At 39.5% G+C, this 13,598-nt stretch overlaps 1 protein-coding gene across 13 annotated transcripts in view; it reads left to right on the forward strand.

The window, feature by feature from the left end:
* COBL (cordon-bleu WH2 repeat protein) overlaps positions 1 to 13,598 on the forward strand; it is a 165,061-nt gene that overhangs the window by 135,863 nt on the left and 15,600 nt on the right. For all 13 annotated transcript variants that reach the window (XM_054816791.1, XM_054816785.1, XM_054816778.1 and 10 more), the window contains one exon: positions 3,329 to 3,641. In XM_054816791.1, coding sequence (XP_054672766.1) covers positions 3,329 to 3,641 — 313 coding nt within the window. The remainder of the gene's footprint in view (positions 1 to 3,328; positions 3,642 to 13,598) is intronic.

Genomic DNA, 13,598 nt, shown 5'->3' on the forward strand with positions numbered 1-13,598 from the left:
CTGTCTTCATAGGAGAGGTGCTCCAGCCCTCTGATCATCCTGAAGTAGTTGCTGAATATTCTGGCTTAACCTGGATGTGTCTACATGAGGTCTTGAATGTCAGAGCCCATATTGAAATCTTCTTAGTGTCATGACAGGGAAGAGAGAAACAAATGTTCAGATTTTTCTTTATTTGACCAACAAATAACTTCAGTAGCTGTGCTTAGTGTGTGGTGGTTTTCTGCATGGGCATTCCCTCTGCGGTAAAATATGGAAAAATCACAAGGCAGGATCACGTCTACTACTGTGCGTTACCCAGTTCTTTGTGTAGAATTAGAAAGTTTGAAAAGGTATTTTCTGACTCCTGGAGTCAAGACTAGTCAGTTAAGTTGAGGTAGGCTTTTCTCATGTCATGTATCATTACCCAGTAATGCCCATCCATCTTCAGCTTGCACCAGTGGAGACTTAATCAAGCATGTAAAAGGAAGAATAGATTCTTACTTAATTCATCCAAGGATGGCTCAACTTTAAAACAGGGGTGTTTTAGTGTCACTCTTAGCTGAAACAAGGTTGTTAACATGACACAGAAACATAGCAGTAGTGTTTTACGTGTGTGCTTTCGTGTTCAGACGAGTAGTAGTGGCAATCAAAACAGTTTGCCTCAGCCAGCAACTCTGTTCAGTGCCATGTGTTAACTGCTTTTAAAAAAATGGGTGGTCTTGGTGCAGCTAAAAGATTAGGGAAGCGCTTTCACAAACTGATAGGGTTGAAGAGAGGGGGACGTTTTGATTTTGCTTGAGCACAGGGAATTTAATCGCTGAATAGAAAGATGCCTTTCTCTAGTTGTGTGCTTCCGGATAAAACTGCTGTTGAACGAGGAGGTTCTTACACTGGGCTGGATGATTCAGCTGATGATCCAGACGTGACAGATAGGGATCGATTTGCACGTGGACCCTGTTAATAAGAGAATTGGGTTTTGTTTTGTCAATATGTGGAAAGAATGGGCTGGGGGATGGAGATCCTGCCATAGAGCAGCTTGCTGAATCACATCAAGGAGGGACTTGAGTGTTGTTACTACAGTAGACAAGTAGGGCTGTGTGACCAAAAGGATCTAAATCTCTGAGCAGAAAGTTGCAGGAAATAGTTGCAGGCAGGCGAGAAGAGGATGAGGAAATGAGAGAGACAGCTAGGGAGGAAAAGCCTACCATCCTCCTGTCAGGAGCTGGAAGTAGGTACTTTGTTATAAATTGCTGAGCCAGCTGTAGGGTGGAGGTCATTTATGACATCCTGGTGACAGCAGATGTGGCCTGTGTTATATAGAGGTCTCTTTGCATCAAGGTATACTGCATTGTGCATTGCTTCAAAATCTTCCCGTGTGCTTCCATTCTTCAACTTCCACTTTTTAAATTGCTTTCTTTGCTATCCTACTTTGTTCTGCTTTTAACATATTGTAGCTTTTACTAATGCTTTGGTGGTGGGTTGTTACTGGGGGTTTTGTTTGTTTGAAAGCCAAGCAGGCCATATACTCTCACCTGTTCATTTGCTGCCTATTTTCGTGGGGTTTTATTATTTGGTATTTAATGTCAAATTATTCGTATTTCTCCTTGATGTTGGTGTTTTCCTAGTTGTAGTTCTGTCATGAGCATACTCTAATCCATTTTGTGACACATACTTAGTTCCTGTAATTGTCATTTTTAGGTGGAACGATCTCTTGGATTAAATCTCGAACCTAGAGCTAGTGTTATAGAAAATAAGGTCAAAGAAATCAAGTAACATTACTTCCAAAGTCACAATAGAGTCTTTGGATCATCTTCCATCATTAATATCGATGCTTGACAGCACTTACAACTTTAATCATGATTTGTAGCCCTCTGAATTTTATTGCTTCTGCTGTCAGAAATCAATTTCAGTACTTAATGGCATCTTGTAACCTCAGTCAAGGAGAATGTTGGTTTGATTTTTATTTTAGTTTTACTCAAAGCTTCACTGCTAAGCTACACCCTTACAAAATTATTTCTATGACATTTTTTGACAAAGTTGTTTTCAGTTCTCTGACTTAAAGAAAGTACTTTTGTGTATACAACATAATACAGAAATATTTCTTTCCATTGATCATTTTTATTGAGTTGTAGCTTCATGTATGCTTCAAAAAGTTGTAGATTCGCACCCTAAAAAACAGTGAAGTGTACGTTTAATCTTAGTCACGCTTGTAGACCTGAGACTTCTCATATAATTAACATCCACCACAACTGTCTGCAGGATCAAACCATAAACTGTTGTTTAATCTTCCTGTTGCTTACTGAGGTTGAAGAAGAGAATGGAGCACACTTATAATTCCAAATTAAACATTTAGATTAGTCTTTATTGATTTCTTTTGATCAAAAGAAGTGTGTTTGGGCTTGATTCTGTCTTTAGTCACTCAATAATTTCAGTCATTGAAATTATTGACCTTGTTGGGAGTTCCCCTTTAATGGCATAATTGCAGGATGGAGTCTAGAGTTGTACATTTCTTAAGGAAAATAACAAAATTGTATTTTTCACAAAAAAACCCGCACAAACACAAAACAAATGAAAACTCAAGTAGTTCATAGGAACCAAACTAAAACAGAGTATGAAAAATCGTACTGTATCTAGTCTTCTCTCAAAATTTGTAACTTTTAGTAGAGTTAAACATGCAAAGGGCATATCCCTTGATCTCCTTTATAAACCACTAAATGTTGGAAAAGGTTCTGCTTTAAGCATATTAGTGTCTACTTTTCTATACACTTAGTAGATTTTTTTGTGCTTTGAGAAAGAGACGATTGTCGTTCTCCTACTTAACACATAGGAAATTGAAGGGTGGTAAAATAAAGTGACACCCAGTAGGCCAGCAGTAGATCTAGTTTACCAATTCAGTGTCCTTACTGGGAAATGCTGCCCATTTTTACCTGCATATAGACTTCTTATTGGAAATGTCATGATCTGTTTGGCAGCATGGAAGAGGAATAATGAGATTATGTTGTCAGAAGCAATAACAGGAGTGATTTCGTACACCACATCATTTAAACTTTGGTCTAATCCCCTAAGAAACTGTTGTTTCTTCATAGCAGTAAGGAAACTGATTTGCTCTAAAAGTTATAAAACCCAAACTCACAGAACAGGCATAGCAAACCACCTTTCTAAAAGAAAAGAAGGATACAATTTTTGTCACTTTTCAAATCATCTTTATCCTATATACAAATACTGAGCTCCATCCTACTATTTCTAATGTATTTCATGTGTTTTTTCCCAATTACAAAGGAATATCGCTCTGTGTTTGATTTATGTGCTAATGACTTTCAGCTAACTTTCCTTGCTATATTTCATTTAGAGAGCCTGCTGCCTGCACATAATAATGTTTATGTAGTGGATGACATGGTTCTGGAGCTATCAGAAGTGGAAGAAACAGCATCAGAAAGCAGCTGTTTTGCATCTGAGGACACCACGGAAGACTCGGGTGTTGTAAGCTCCCCATCTGACATTGTATCTTTGGATTCACAAAATGACAGTATGAAGTTGAGAGACATCAAGCTGGTCAATGGCTGCATGGACTCAGCCGAGGCAGATGCGATGTGTGGCACGGAGATGTGCCCTGTAAAGAATGCCTGCTGCAATAGTGTGGGATCTGACAGTGCTCCACAGAGGTAAAAATTTATTTGCAGCCAGCTCTTGGAAAATATGTTGCATGTTCCCCTTGTAGGGAGTCATTTGAGAAAACCAACTTCTACTTTCTTCTGCTCTTTCATAAACCAGTACCAATGCCAAGTGACTCCTCCCAGTGAAAACCTTACTGCCAAATTCCCTCCAGTGACATACTTGTAGCAACAGGCAAAGGTCACTTTTCTGTTTGAACTTGTAGTTACATTTCTTGCAAAAGACCGCTGCCCTCCAGAGTTGATTTCTCCAAGAAGTCTGAAATAATTTTGTTATAGTTTGGTTCGTTTTGTAGTTCTGATAGCATATGAAGTGCTTAAAATGTTACTATATATTGATCTAGAAAAATGGTCATAAAATGGGAAATTCATAAAATGGAAAAATCCAAGCCACTGAAAGCCAGGTGGAAAAGGATTGTATTCAGTGAAATTTGGGGATTGGTTTGTGGATGTGTGCATGCATATATATGTTCACCCAATGCTAACCTCCATTGGTGTTATACGTTGGGGGTTTTTTTCAGCACATTTCCTTTTTTTTTTCTTTTTTTTTTTTTGCATAAACAAACATTTTTCTGCAGTTTTTGCAAGAAAATACGAGAACCTGGAATTTATCTAGAAACTGCCTTCAAACACAAGTGACTCTGACACTGTTTGTTTGCCAAAACTCACATAGTTGGTGGCAGGGCTGCAAAGGGAACCCAAAATTTATAGGACTTTGCAAATATAAACTGGCCAAATAGGAAGTTGTGCCTCCAGCAAGGAGGGTGGCCTGGTAATACTGACAGGGATCCGCTCTGTGTGATGCTGCAGAGTCATGGGACAGGGGCCAAAAATTCCTCTGAATTCTCAGTTGACACAAAGTCTGTGCTTTCTGGTCTCTCTCCATTCAGCTGCTAATCTGTAGCCCCTTCATAAGAGCATGTATCATGACCTAGTTATTTCCTTCCACACATTTCTGAGGGAAAACTTCATCTTGGATCATGCAGTGGGCGATAAATTAGGGATAAATTAGGCCAAAGTCAGTATTTAACCTATTAGAATGATCTCAGGGCTTTTCTTTATCTATCAACATCAATGGAGATGAGACCAAGCCTCACTTAGATACTTGCTCAACAATACATTTTTCTCATTATTTGTCCTTTTACAGTTTCTTAGCTCCTGATGCAGTCTCTATTTGGAGGATTAGATAGGCTAGTAGAGTAACTGCAGTTAACATTCCAGATCTGATCCAAAAAAGCAACCCATTAATTTCAGTAGACTTAGCTTGGGCCTTGTAAGTTAACTAAGCAATCCCAACTTTCCTCAAAGTGCAGGATCTAAACTGGTTAGGAAAACACACATGCACATTGAGCAGGGGGAAAGAAGTTACCATAGTACTGAGCAAAGACATCAAAGCAAAGCCCTGTAAGAACAATCCTAATCAGCGAAAACTATTTTGGACTTTTTTCTGGGTGTATTTTTTAGTCAAGTAAAAGATCGACCACAGGTCATTAAGTGACACACTACCTCTTGGAAGTCAGTATTCTCTCTATCTTTCACTTCAGCCAAAGATATATATTCTGTACATTGCATTGAGATTTACTTTTGCCGCATGAACACACAAAATTTTTAATAGTTGGAAAGAGTGCACATAGAAGAGACAACGGGACATTTCGTAAGGTGGCCGGCAGGACTGCTGCTCAGGGGTCTTGCTGAGCCAAAAGAGTGGAAGCTGGAAGGATAGTGTGGTGTACTGCCCATCGCACTCAGGGGGGTGATTATTCACCCTGCACAGCCGCTGTGAGGCCAGCGTTGTAGGACCGTGTCCAGTCTTGGGTCCCCGATTTGAGAGAGAGATTGGCAAACTGGAGAGGGTCCTGAGGAGAACCATGGAGAGGGCTGGGGCTCTGGAGCACAGGAGGTGTGAGGGGGAGAGGAAGCAACTGGGTTGTTCACCTTGCAAAAGCCCTGAGGGTAAAGAGGGACCTGATTGCGGTCTTTCCCTAAACAAAAGGAGGACTGTGAGGCTTCTCAGTGAAAGGACAAAAGGCAACCATCACCAGCTGCTGTAAAGAAAATAAACATTGAATATAAGGAGGAAATTCCTCAAAATGGCGGTGGTTAAGCAGCAGAAGAGGTGGCCCAGAGAGGTCGAGGAATCTCCATGACTGGAGGTTCTCAGAACTCAGCCATGCAAAGCCTTGGGCAGCCTGGTCTGGCTTTGAAACTAGCCCTGCTTGGAGCAGGAGGTTGGGCTAGGCTTCCAACCTAATCTTTTCTGTGATTTTATCATGCTAAATATTCTGTATTTATATAATATGCCCATAATTTAAAAAGAGTGGGTTAGACTGAAATAGGAGACAGTTATTGTTATTTGGGGAGTGCAGTTATTTTTCCATAAATTCTATTTATTTTTCAGGCTCTGGGACAGAAAAATTGCTTCAGATTGACTTTAGGGTATAGCAGAAACTTAGCGTTTGTGATTTATTTTAATCTTCTGGCAGCAACCACTTAGATTGCCACAGCAGCGATGCTGATAGTAATAACTTTTAAACTTTTATGCTCCGAATGTGCCAGTTACATTTGAAGGTAAATCCAATTCCACTCCTAACCTATGTTTGTAAACAAACCAGCTTTGAAAATTGTGCTCATCTACATCCTTTTGAGGTCAACTTGCTAAGTTTTCAAAAGCCACTTCCTAAGTGTAGAGGGAGGGAAAAAAATAAGGAGTTTTTTCAAACCTATTTGTATGAAATTCTTGTTTTAGTGGGTTGTAAATCAGTTGTGACTACAATTTTGAATACAGCCAAATTTGGAGAACAGCAGTTTCAGCTTCCACTGTCAGAGCAGCTGCCATAACAAAACCTGTTGGGAGCTCTGAGATTGTATGTAGTTCTTGTGATGGACGGGCTACTTTCAGGACCAAACCAGCTTCCTAAATTCCCAGACAAGTGAAAGTGGAGTTCGTATGAATAATTGATACCAAGCTATACAGAGTTTTAAATATGTTTCATAAGCTACAAAACTTAAAGGAAAATGTTTGTGTACCAAGACCTAACTCAATTCTAAAAGGAAGAAAAGAACAAAGAAATTCCTTGTTGCTACTGTAAAGCAGCAGTGGTTAGCAGCACTGAATCGGAGTCTTCCTTGAGTCTGAGCTCCACTGAAGCCAGAAATTTTATTTAGTGAGTAATTTGACTAAGGCTTTGGGAAAAAATGATTAATAAGAATGATGGAAATATTTAGCTTGTCATTTTAAATTGTAAAGCTGCCTAAAACTTGGGCTTTTCACCCAGTGAAATAACTAATTCCTAAGAATTTATAATGTTGTATACTAAAATCATTCTGTGCTCTGTGAGCTGTGAAAAGTACCCTTAAAGTGAAAGCAAGTTACATTTGGAGTGTGAAGAATTAAAGAAAGTCCAAGTGGTATTATTTTGCACATGCACAATGAAGAACTGCAGTGAAGAGCGGAATCAAGTCCACAGTTCTTACCTAGGTTTGGTCCAGAGGCTTAGCCTGTGCTCCAAGAGGTCAAGAGTATTTTGCCATGTTGCTTACTTTGGTTAATTGTATGTTTATTTTAAAATTCATTTTTCTTAGAGTTTCTGGAATTGTTTACTGGATGGTCTCTGTGTAGCCGAAATGCCTGATAGCATTAGAATATCCCAGCAGGGTCTGCTGTTGAAGTCAAGGAAAGTTGTGAGCATTTAAGGGTGCAATAGGTTTGTCTGCACGTAGCAGCATAATAGTATGGTCGGAGCAGAAATGGCACGTACCACGGGCTCTGCACACACAGAAATGACAACCACAGCAGAGCTCAAATCTCGTTCAGTTCCCAGAGCACAGAAACAGAAGAAGGTCCCTGGATTCCAGGGTTTCCAAGCTGGAGTCTTTCCTCCATGGTTTTGTTTTCCAGCACATGGGAGCTACTTGCAAGTGCAGTCTTTTGTTTTGTTCTGTTTTGCTTTTTTTTGTTTTGGTTTGGGATTCTTGTTCAGGCAATCTTAATCCAAATACACATATTAATTGGTGTGTAGAATATCAAATCAAATGTCAAAACGCTCTAGTTCTACCCTTGGGTTTGCCTCTAGCCTGTTAGACCATCTTTGTCTCTCTGCCTCTGATATCCCCATCAGCCACTGACTGGTTTTTACGGTAAAAACCGTAACGCAGCTATCATATCTCATGATATATTTGTACAGTGCCTGGTGGAGCAGAATCCAGACCTCAGCTGGAGGTGCCAAGGCCTAACCCCATATAAATAATTGACTACATGCAACGTTTGGCTGTGAATGTTTTAATATTAACTGCTGACTCTGAACACCGTACTGCATAGTTCTCTTTCTTCATATCCTTCCTTACGGTTGATTTCTTTGTGTTATGTATCTGTTCACCAAATTTTAATATATAGTGTTAAATGAGTAACAAGAAAACCACAGAGAAGCTGAAATGTTGCTTATGTAGCAGTAAGTACATCTCATGATCTCACAGTGTTGCAACTGTGTCCTCCCATACCCCCTCCTTTCCCATCCCTTGTGTGGTGTCATCACGTAAGCTCCTAGGGGCAGGGATCAGACAATTTTATATGCCTAAAAAGCATCATGCACACCTACTGTCTGGAGCTTTATAAATAATTACACATTAAAAATTATGTTAAAATAATATTATTAGGGATGCTAGGTCACGTGCTCAAAGTTAGGTAACATTAATATTAAGGCTGGCTGTGTAACCTTAGATTCCCCCCTTTAACCTTAATTCCCCCCCCCTTCTGTGCAGTGTGATAAAATCTCTAGTTAAAGTGATCGTACTCTATTTTATTTTATTTTCTTTCTAAGTTTCAGAGCTCAATTAATAAAGCAGGTATACCACTGTTCACTCTCAGTTCAAATTCTCTTCTGAAGACAGGGCTATTTAATTTCCTTTTGCTCTTTTTATCTTACTCATCACACTAGTGTCCATGTGCTATGCAGACTTTAATTCATTTCTCTGCACAGGACTCACGTGAGATGAAAAAGAGGCATTATCCTGTTTTAGAGAAGGAGAGCTGACGCGCAGAGAGTCAAGGCAGACTAGTGACCAGTTAGACCACACAGGACCTCTTTTTTTCAGAGGACTGAGCATTAAATAACATTTCATGTATCAGAATGCAGCTCTGCTTTTCCTCCAAACTCTGTTCTTGGAAGACATTTAACCATTTTGGCTAAAATAAAATAACAGAATGATCATGGGCATGATATAAATTGTTGCATTTGGACTGCCACCTAGCAAAGATATATAATTTCTCAAATTTATAAGCAATTGAAATCAGGGTTTTAAAATGGGTCTTAAGGGTGAGTGGTTCCACCATCCTGTCTCAGAGCAGGAAAAACACTTTAAAATACAAAACTTTTTTTTAATTTTATTTTGAAAATGTTTTAAATGTAGTCAAATATTTTAAAAAGTAAAAGTATTTTAAAATGTAAAGGGAACTTGGCAGTTATAAAGCTAAATAAATACAGACTTGTCTGGGACAAAAAGATAAAATACCTTCCAAAGGTCTGAAGGGGATTTTCCCCTCCCTTGAGTTTCTGTTTCAGTAGCCATGAGAGAGGAATATTTTTTCACGTACAGCTAGTGGAGGGCTTAGGGTGGGGGTGGGGGAACCCTCCTGAGATCAGTTCATGCTGTGGATCTGGACAGGGATAATCCCATTTCCTCCCTTTCTCTTGGGAGAATTTGTTACCTTTGGCTCTGGTTGGGGTAGTTGAAGGTACTGGGAGGAGAAGACTCTTTTTCGTTACCGACCTGAGAAATACTCCCTGTTTGCTACAAAACTGTTAGGGTTTTGATGAGTTAGTTTAAAACAAAAGCTTGAAAGGATAGGGGTGGGTGAACTTGTTCTGCTTAATTTTCAGCTCATTCAAATTCAAATGTTACAAGGTTTTGTGTTCCGCTTGGGAAGGACAGGAGGGAAAGAGAAGTCAGTAGCTGAAGAGAATTCAGCGATGAAGCTGGTCGGAGGAAGAAAAAATATAATAGTGAGTGGCAGAAGGCAGGAAGGAAGGAAAGAGAAAAACTATAATGAAAAATAGCAGCGTATGTATATATTATATATACCTCTTTTGCACAAACACATTCTATATAATTAGATGTCACTTGTTACTATCTCTGAGAACTATGGGAAAGTTCTATTCTGTTATTTCTCTATAGGATAGGTTTTATTTTGGCTGAGTAGGCACATGTTTTACTTTTTTGAAAACAGAAATGTAGTTTTAAGGGGGAGGAAGGTAGATAAAGGGTTAAAGCGACAAGGAGAACTTCAGGGGTGAAAAATTACTTAATTAAGACCCAGATGTCTGACAGATTTGCAAGCCTCTGCTTATTACATAGTTTTACTAATTTCCTTCCTTATCTCTGGCTTTCCCTTTCCCCTTGTTCCAGAAAACTCTTTAAATTGGGATACTCTCATGCACTTTTTTGCTGGCAGATCTTCATGGAGGGAAGATACTAATGATACTATGGTTAAGTAATAGATAATCACAGTTGTTATAGAGCAAGAATCCAGATTAGCCTGTCTGTTAAACTCATCCACTGGAAAAATTCTGTATACTTTGGAGCTGTAGAATATTTTATGTGTTAGGAAGCAGCTTGGGTTGTTTCTAAAGGTATAGTGCTGGCTTCCGGGAGAGGAAGAGCAACTGTAGAGCAACTACAAGCTGCTGCTTATGCAGCAGGACACTGGAACTGACATATGTCGGAGGAGTCTGGAAGCTTAAATCACCCTGGTATGTAACAAGCTTAGAGATTTCTAGCATTAGAACACAAAATGATACTAAGCAAAAGCATTTTCATTTACTTTCTGTTTAGATTTTTGACCAGTAAGCGTGGAGGTGGACTGTAAAAGGACCATAAACCCAGCAGCTGAAAAATTACTTCATTTTCCTCCTCATCTATATTTGCAAGTTCTTATTTTTAATTGGGTGGTGTTGCACTTGAAGGCACTACTGGATCTGTGTGTTCTAGGATAGGAAAATAGTTTAATTCAATCTCTGATTATTTTTATTCAGCACAGATATAAACACAGTCTAAAAACCTTTGTACATTTGATGCAGTCCCACAGAACTAGAAACAGAACACAAACTAAAAAACTTGGAATGGAAATGATACCTGTACCTTGCTCTCAAAAAGTATGTGCAGCTTTTTTTTTATCGCTCATTGAAGAACATAAAAAGCAAGGTTAGATGGCATTCAACAGAATATGACCGTGTGCTTTTTCCTTTTCCTTGTTGCCTGCCACTTTCAGAAATCTTGCATCAAAGACAAGTGATAGATTTGCTGTCTAACCAGTCCTAAGTTGGTTGTTCAGTCTACAAATTTTTCATTTTCACAGGCTTTGGTCATTTGAACATTAAAACTTCATGCTCAAGTTCATAGAAGGCAGCAGAAATGGAAAATATTGCTGGTCAGGTCGTAACTTAGGTGACCAGAAAGTCCACCACATACACTAGCTGCTCTGCTGCTGCTGTTACATTCCTTCCTTGGAAGGAAACAGAAAAAAGTCATCTAGCCTAAAAAATGCAAAGAATGGAAAAGTGGTCCCTGAGATTTTGTAAACTATTGGTTAATCTGGAAAATAGTTACCTCCACTTTTGAAGAGTACTTTGCTGCATCACTCACAAAAACAAATATATAAACACCTTGAGTTTACTTAATGCCATCTTTCTGGCCTGGTTGTATAGAAAGTTGTATTGAAAAAGCTTCAGCCATACTTTCTACAAATTAAAATCGTTCAGCATCAGTCTCTTCTTTAACACCACCTCGATATATACCCAAAGAAGAAGCATTTCTCTTTCCAGCATTTGTGTAAGAGGAGAATATTGTGGATTCACTGTGAAGAGGACAGATTTGGGTACATACAGACAGGTTAATGTGATTCCCCAGCATCAGGCTGAGAAGACTATCATCAGAGCTGGGAGAGGAGCCCACATGCTCCAGAGCTCGGTCTGGAGTAGCTCTATCAGCTTTCCATGTCGGTCAGTCCCTGTTAGCTGCCCGGGGCACATGAGGAGCTGAATGCTCCCGGTGTGTATTGAACTGCCTCGGAGCAGTCACTGTGTCCCTACGTGTGCTGCTGCATGGTGTGCCTGTCTGGATTTGACTCTGTTATTTGCAATGGCTCTGTCTGCCCTGCCCAGCTAGTACCAAATTCACAGGAGCCTTATTCTCAAGTCTTTTGATAGAGCAAATGTGGTGCAAAATGAGTGAGACTTTCAGGTCACATTCAATTAACCTGAGAGATGTCTACTGCTGTTTCTTCTTGCCTGGTGCCGCTCCAGCAGGACATGGGTCTCCCTATCTTCCATATTATGTCTACCAGCCCCAGACAGATGTCTTGGATATCCTACAGTATTTCAAATTGCACCAAGTACCCAAGTTTAGACAACTGAACCCCTTCCTCGGTCCCTTCTCTGCAGTTTACATAGGTCTGTGTTGTATTTAAACAGTTACAGTGGGACTTGTGGGCTCTGCCTCTGATACCGTACATGAGGCTCACCAGAACTTCTGGGAAGTGCTCAAAGACACTTGAGTCAGTTTTATCATTTGCAGACCTCCAGGTAAAGCTGCTTTAACTATAACAAAATGGCAGCTTGTGTCATTGCAAATCCATTGACTTACCACTGCTTTGGGTTTCTTTTTAATGCAGCATTTGTAGCTAGGCTTATCAGAGAATTTTCTCTCTTTCTTAGAATGAAAACTTTCTCCTAAATGTCTGTCTCCCATGGCACTAATTTGATGAAATGCTGCTGTAAGTTTCATTTTGTCTCTAACTGTGCAAATGACTGCCGAGGAGTAATTATGCATTGTAGCCCGCGCTCAGTGGAGCACTGAAGGCTGTAGTTTAGTAGTCACTTTGCTCCATTCTGTGCTCTTGCACAAATCTCTGCTCATCTACATAAGTAGTAAGTGCGCAGGCTTCCAGGCACCATTTACCGTTTTGAGCTAGGGCTAAAAGCTCACCAGTGCTGTATTTTTAGCGCCTCACGTTTTACCAGAAAGGCAGCGTAAAGGTTATCAAGTTCTTCCCTAAGTCAAAAAAAAAAAAGTGTATGTGAGAAAATACCACTGGTAATGTTTATCCAGAATGTAAAACATTGTATCAGAATAAGTCATATTTTTCTTGGATTCTGGCCAAAACAACTGTCAACTAAAGAAAAGTGTATAGGGTTAGAAGGGAAGAAGGCTATGGAAAAAAAAAAAATTAGAGGCCCTTTTGTTTTCCTTTCCAAATACTGTTGTGAGAAAGAGTCTTCCTAGGCATATTTATAAGTCATGTGAGCTACTGGAAACTACCAGTAGTTTTGCCTCACAAAACATGTATCGCATTTTAAATTCCCAATGCTAAGAATTTTAAGAGCCCTGTGATTAATCTGTACCTTCTGGCTTGCTTTGTAGGTGAGTTTGGAGAAGAGCAATCGCTCTTTTAGGAATTTGGAAATGCAAAATAAAAGATCTGCTTTTTCCAAAGCTCCCTCTGTAAAAGCCAGTAAGAATCCTTTCATTTTCACTGCATTGTTCTCTTTCCTTCAGAAGAAAAATCTGTGAATTGGGTATTATTATCCCAGTTGTCTAGATAAGGAGATTGAAGCAGAGATTGAGAGGCAAATTATGTGTAGTCACTGCGTAAGTGCACAGAGGATAATGAAAGAGACCTCTTCTGACCGTTATATCCATCAAGGAGAAGATAATTTTGCTGTAAGAGTCACTGAATGATTCCCATTGATTGACATGAGAAAAGAGCTGGTCAGTGCAGTGGACCCACACTGCATGTTTGGAGCTCAGGAATTCCAGTCCCAAATACATTTTTCTAGATAAATTACCCATAAAATTCTCAAGCCAATAGTTTTCGTTATTTCCTGGAGAAAGCCCAGCGTGGACAACCTTAGTAATACACTTTTTGGCTGTATTGCAGAACAGTTGGGCAGTAGA

Source organism: Grus americana, chromosome 2 (assembly GCF_028858705.1).
Source record: "Grus americana isolate bGruAme1 chromosome 2, bGruAme1.mat, whole genome shotgun sequence".
In the NCBI taxonomy this organism is placed as follows: Eukaryota; Metazoa; Chordata; class Aves; order Gruiformes; family Gruidae; genus Grus; species Grus americana.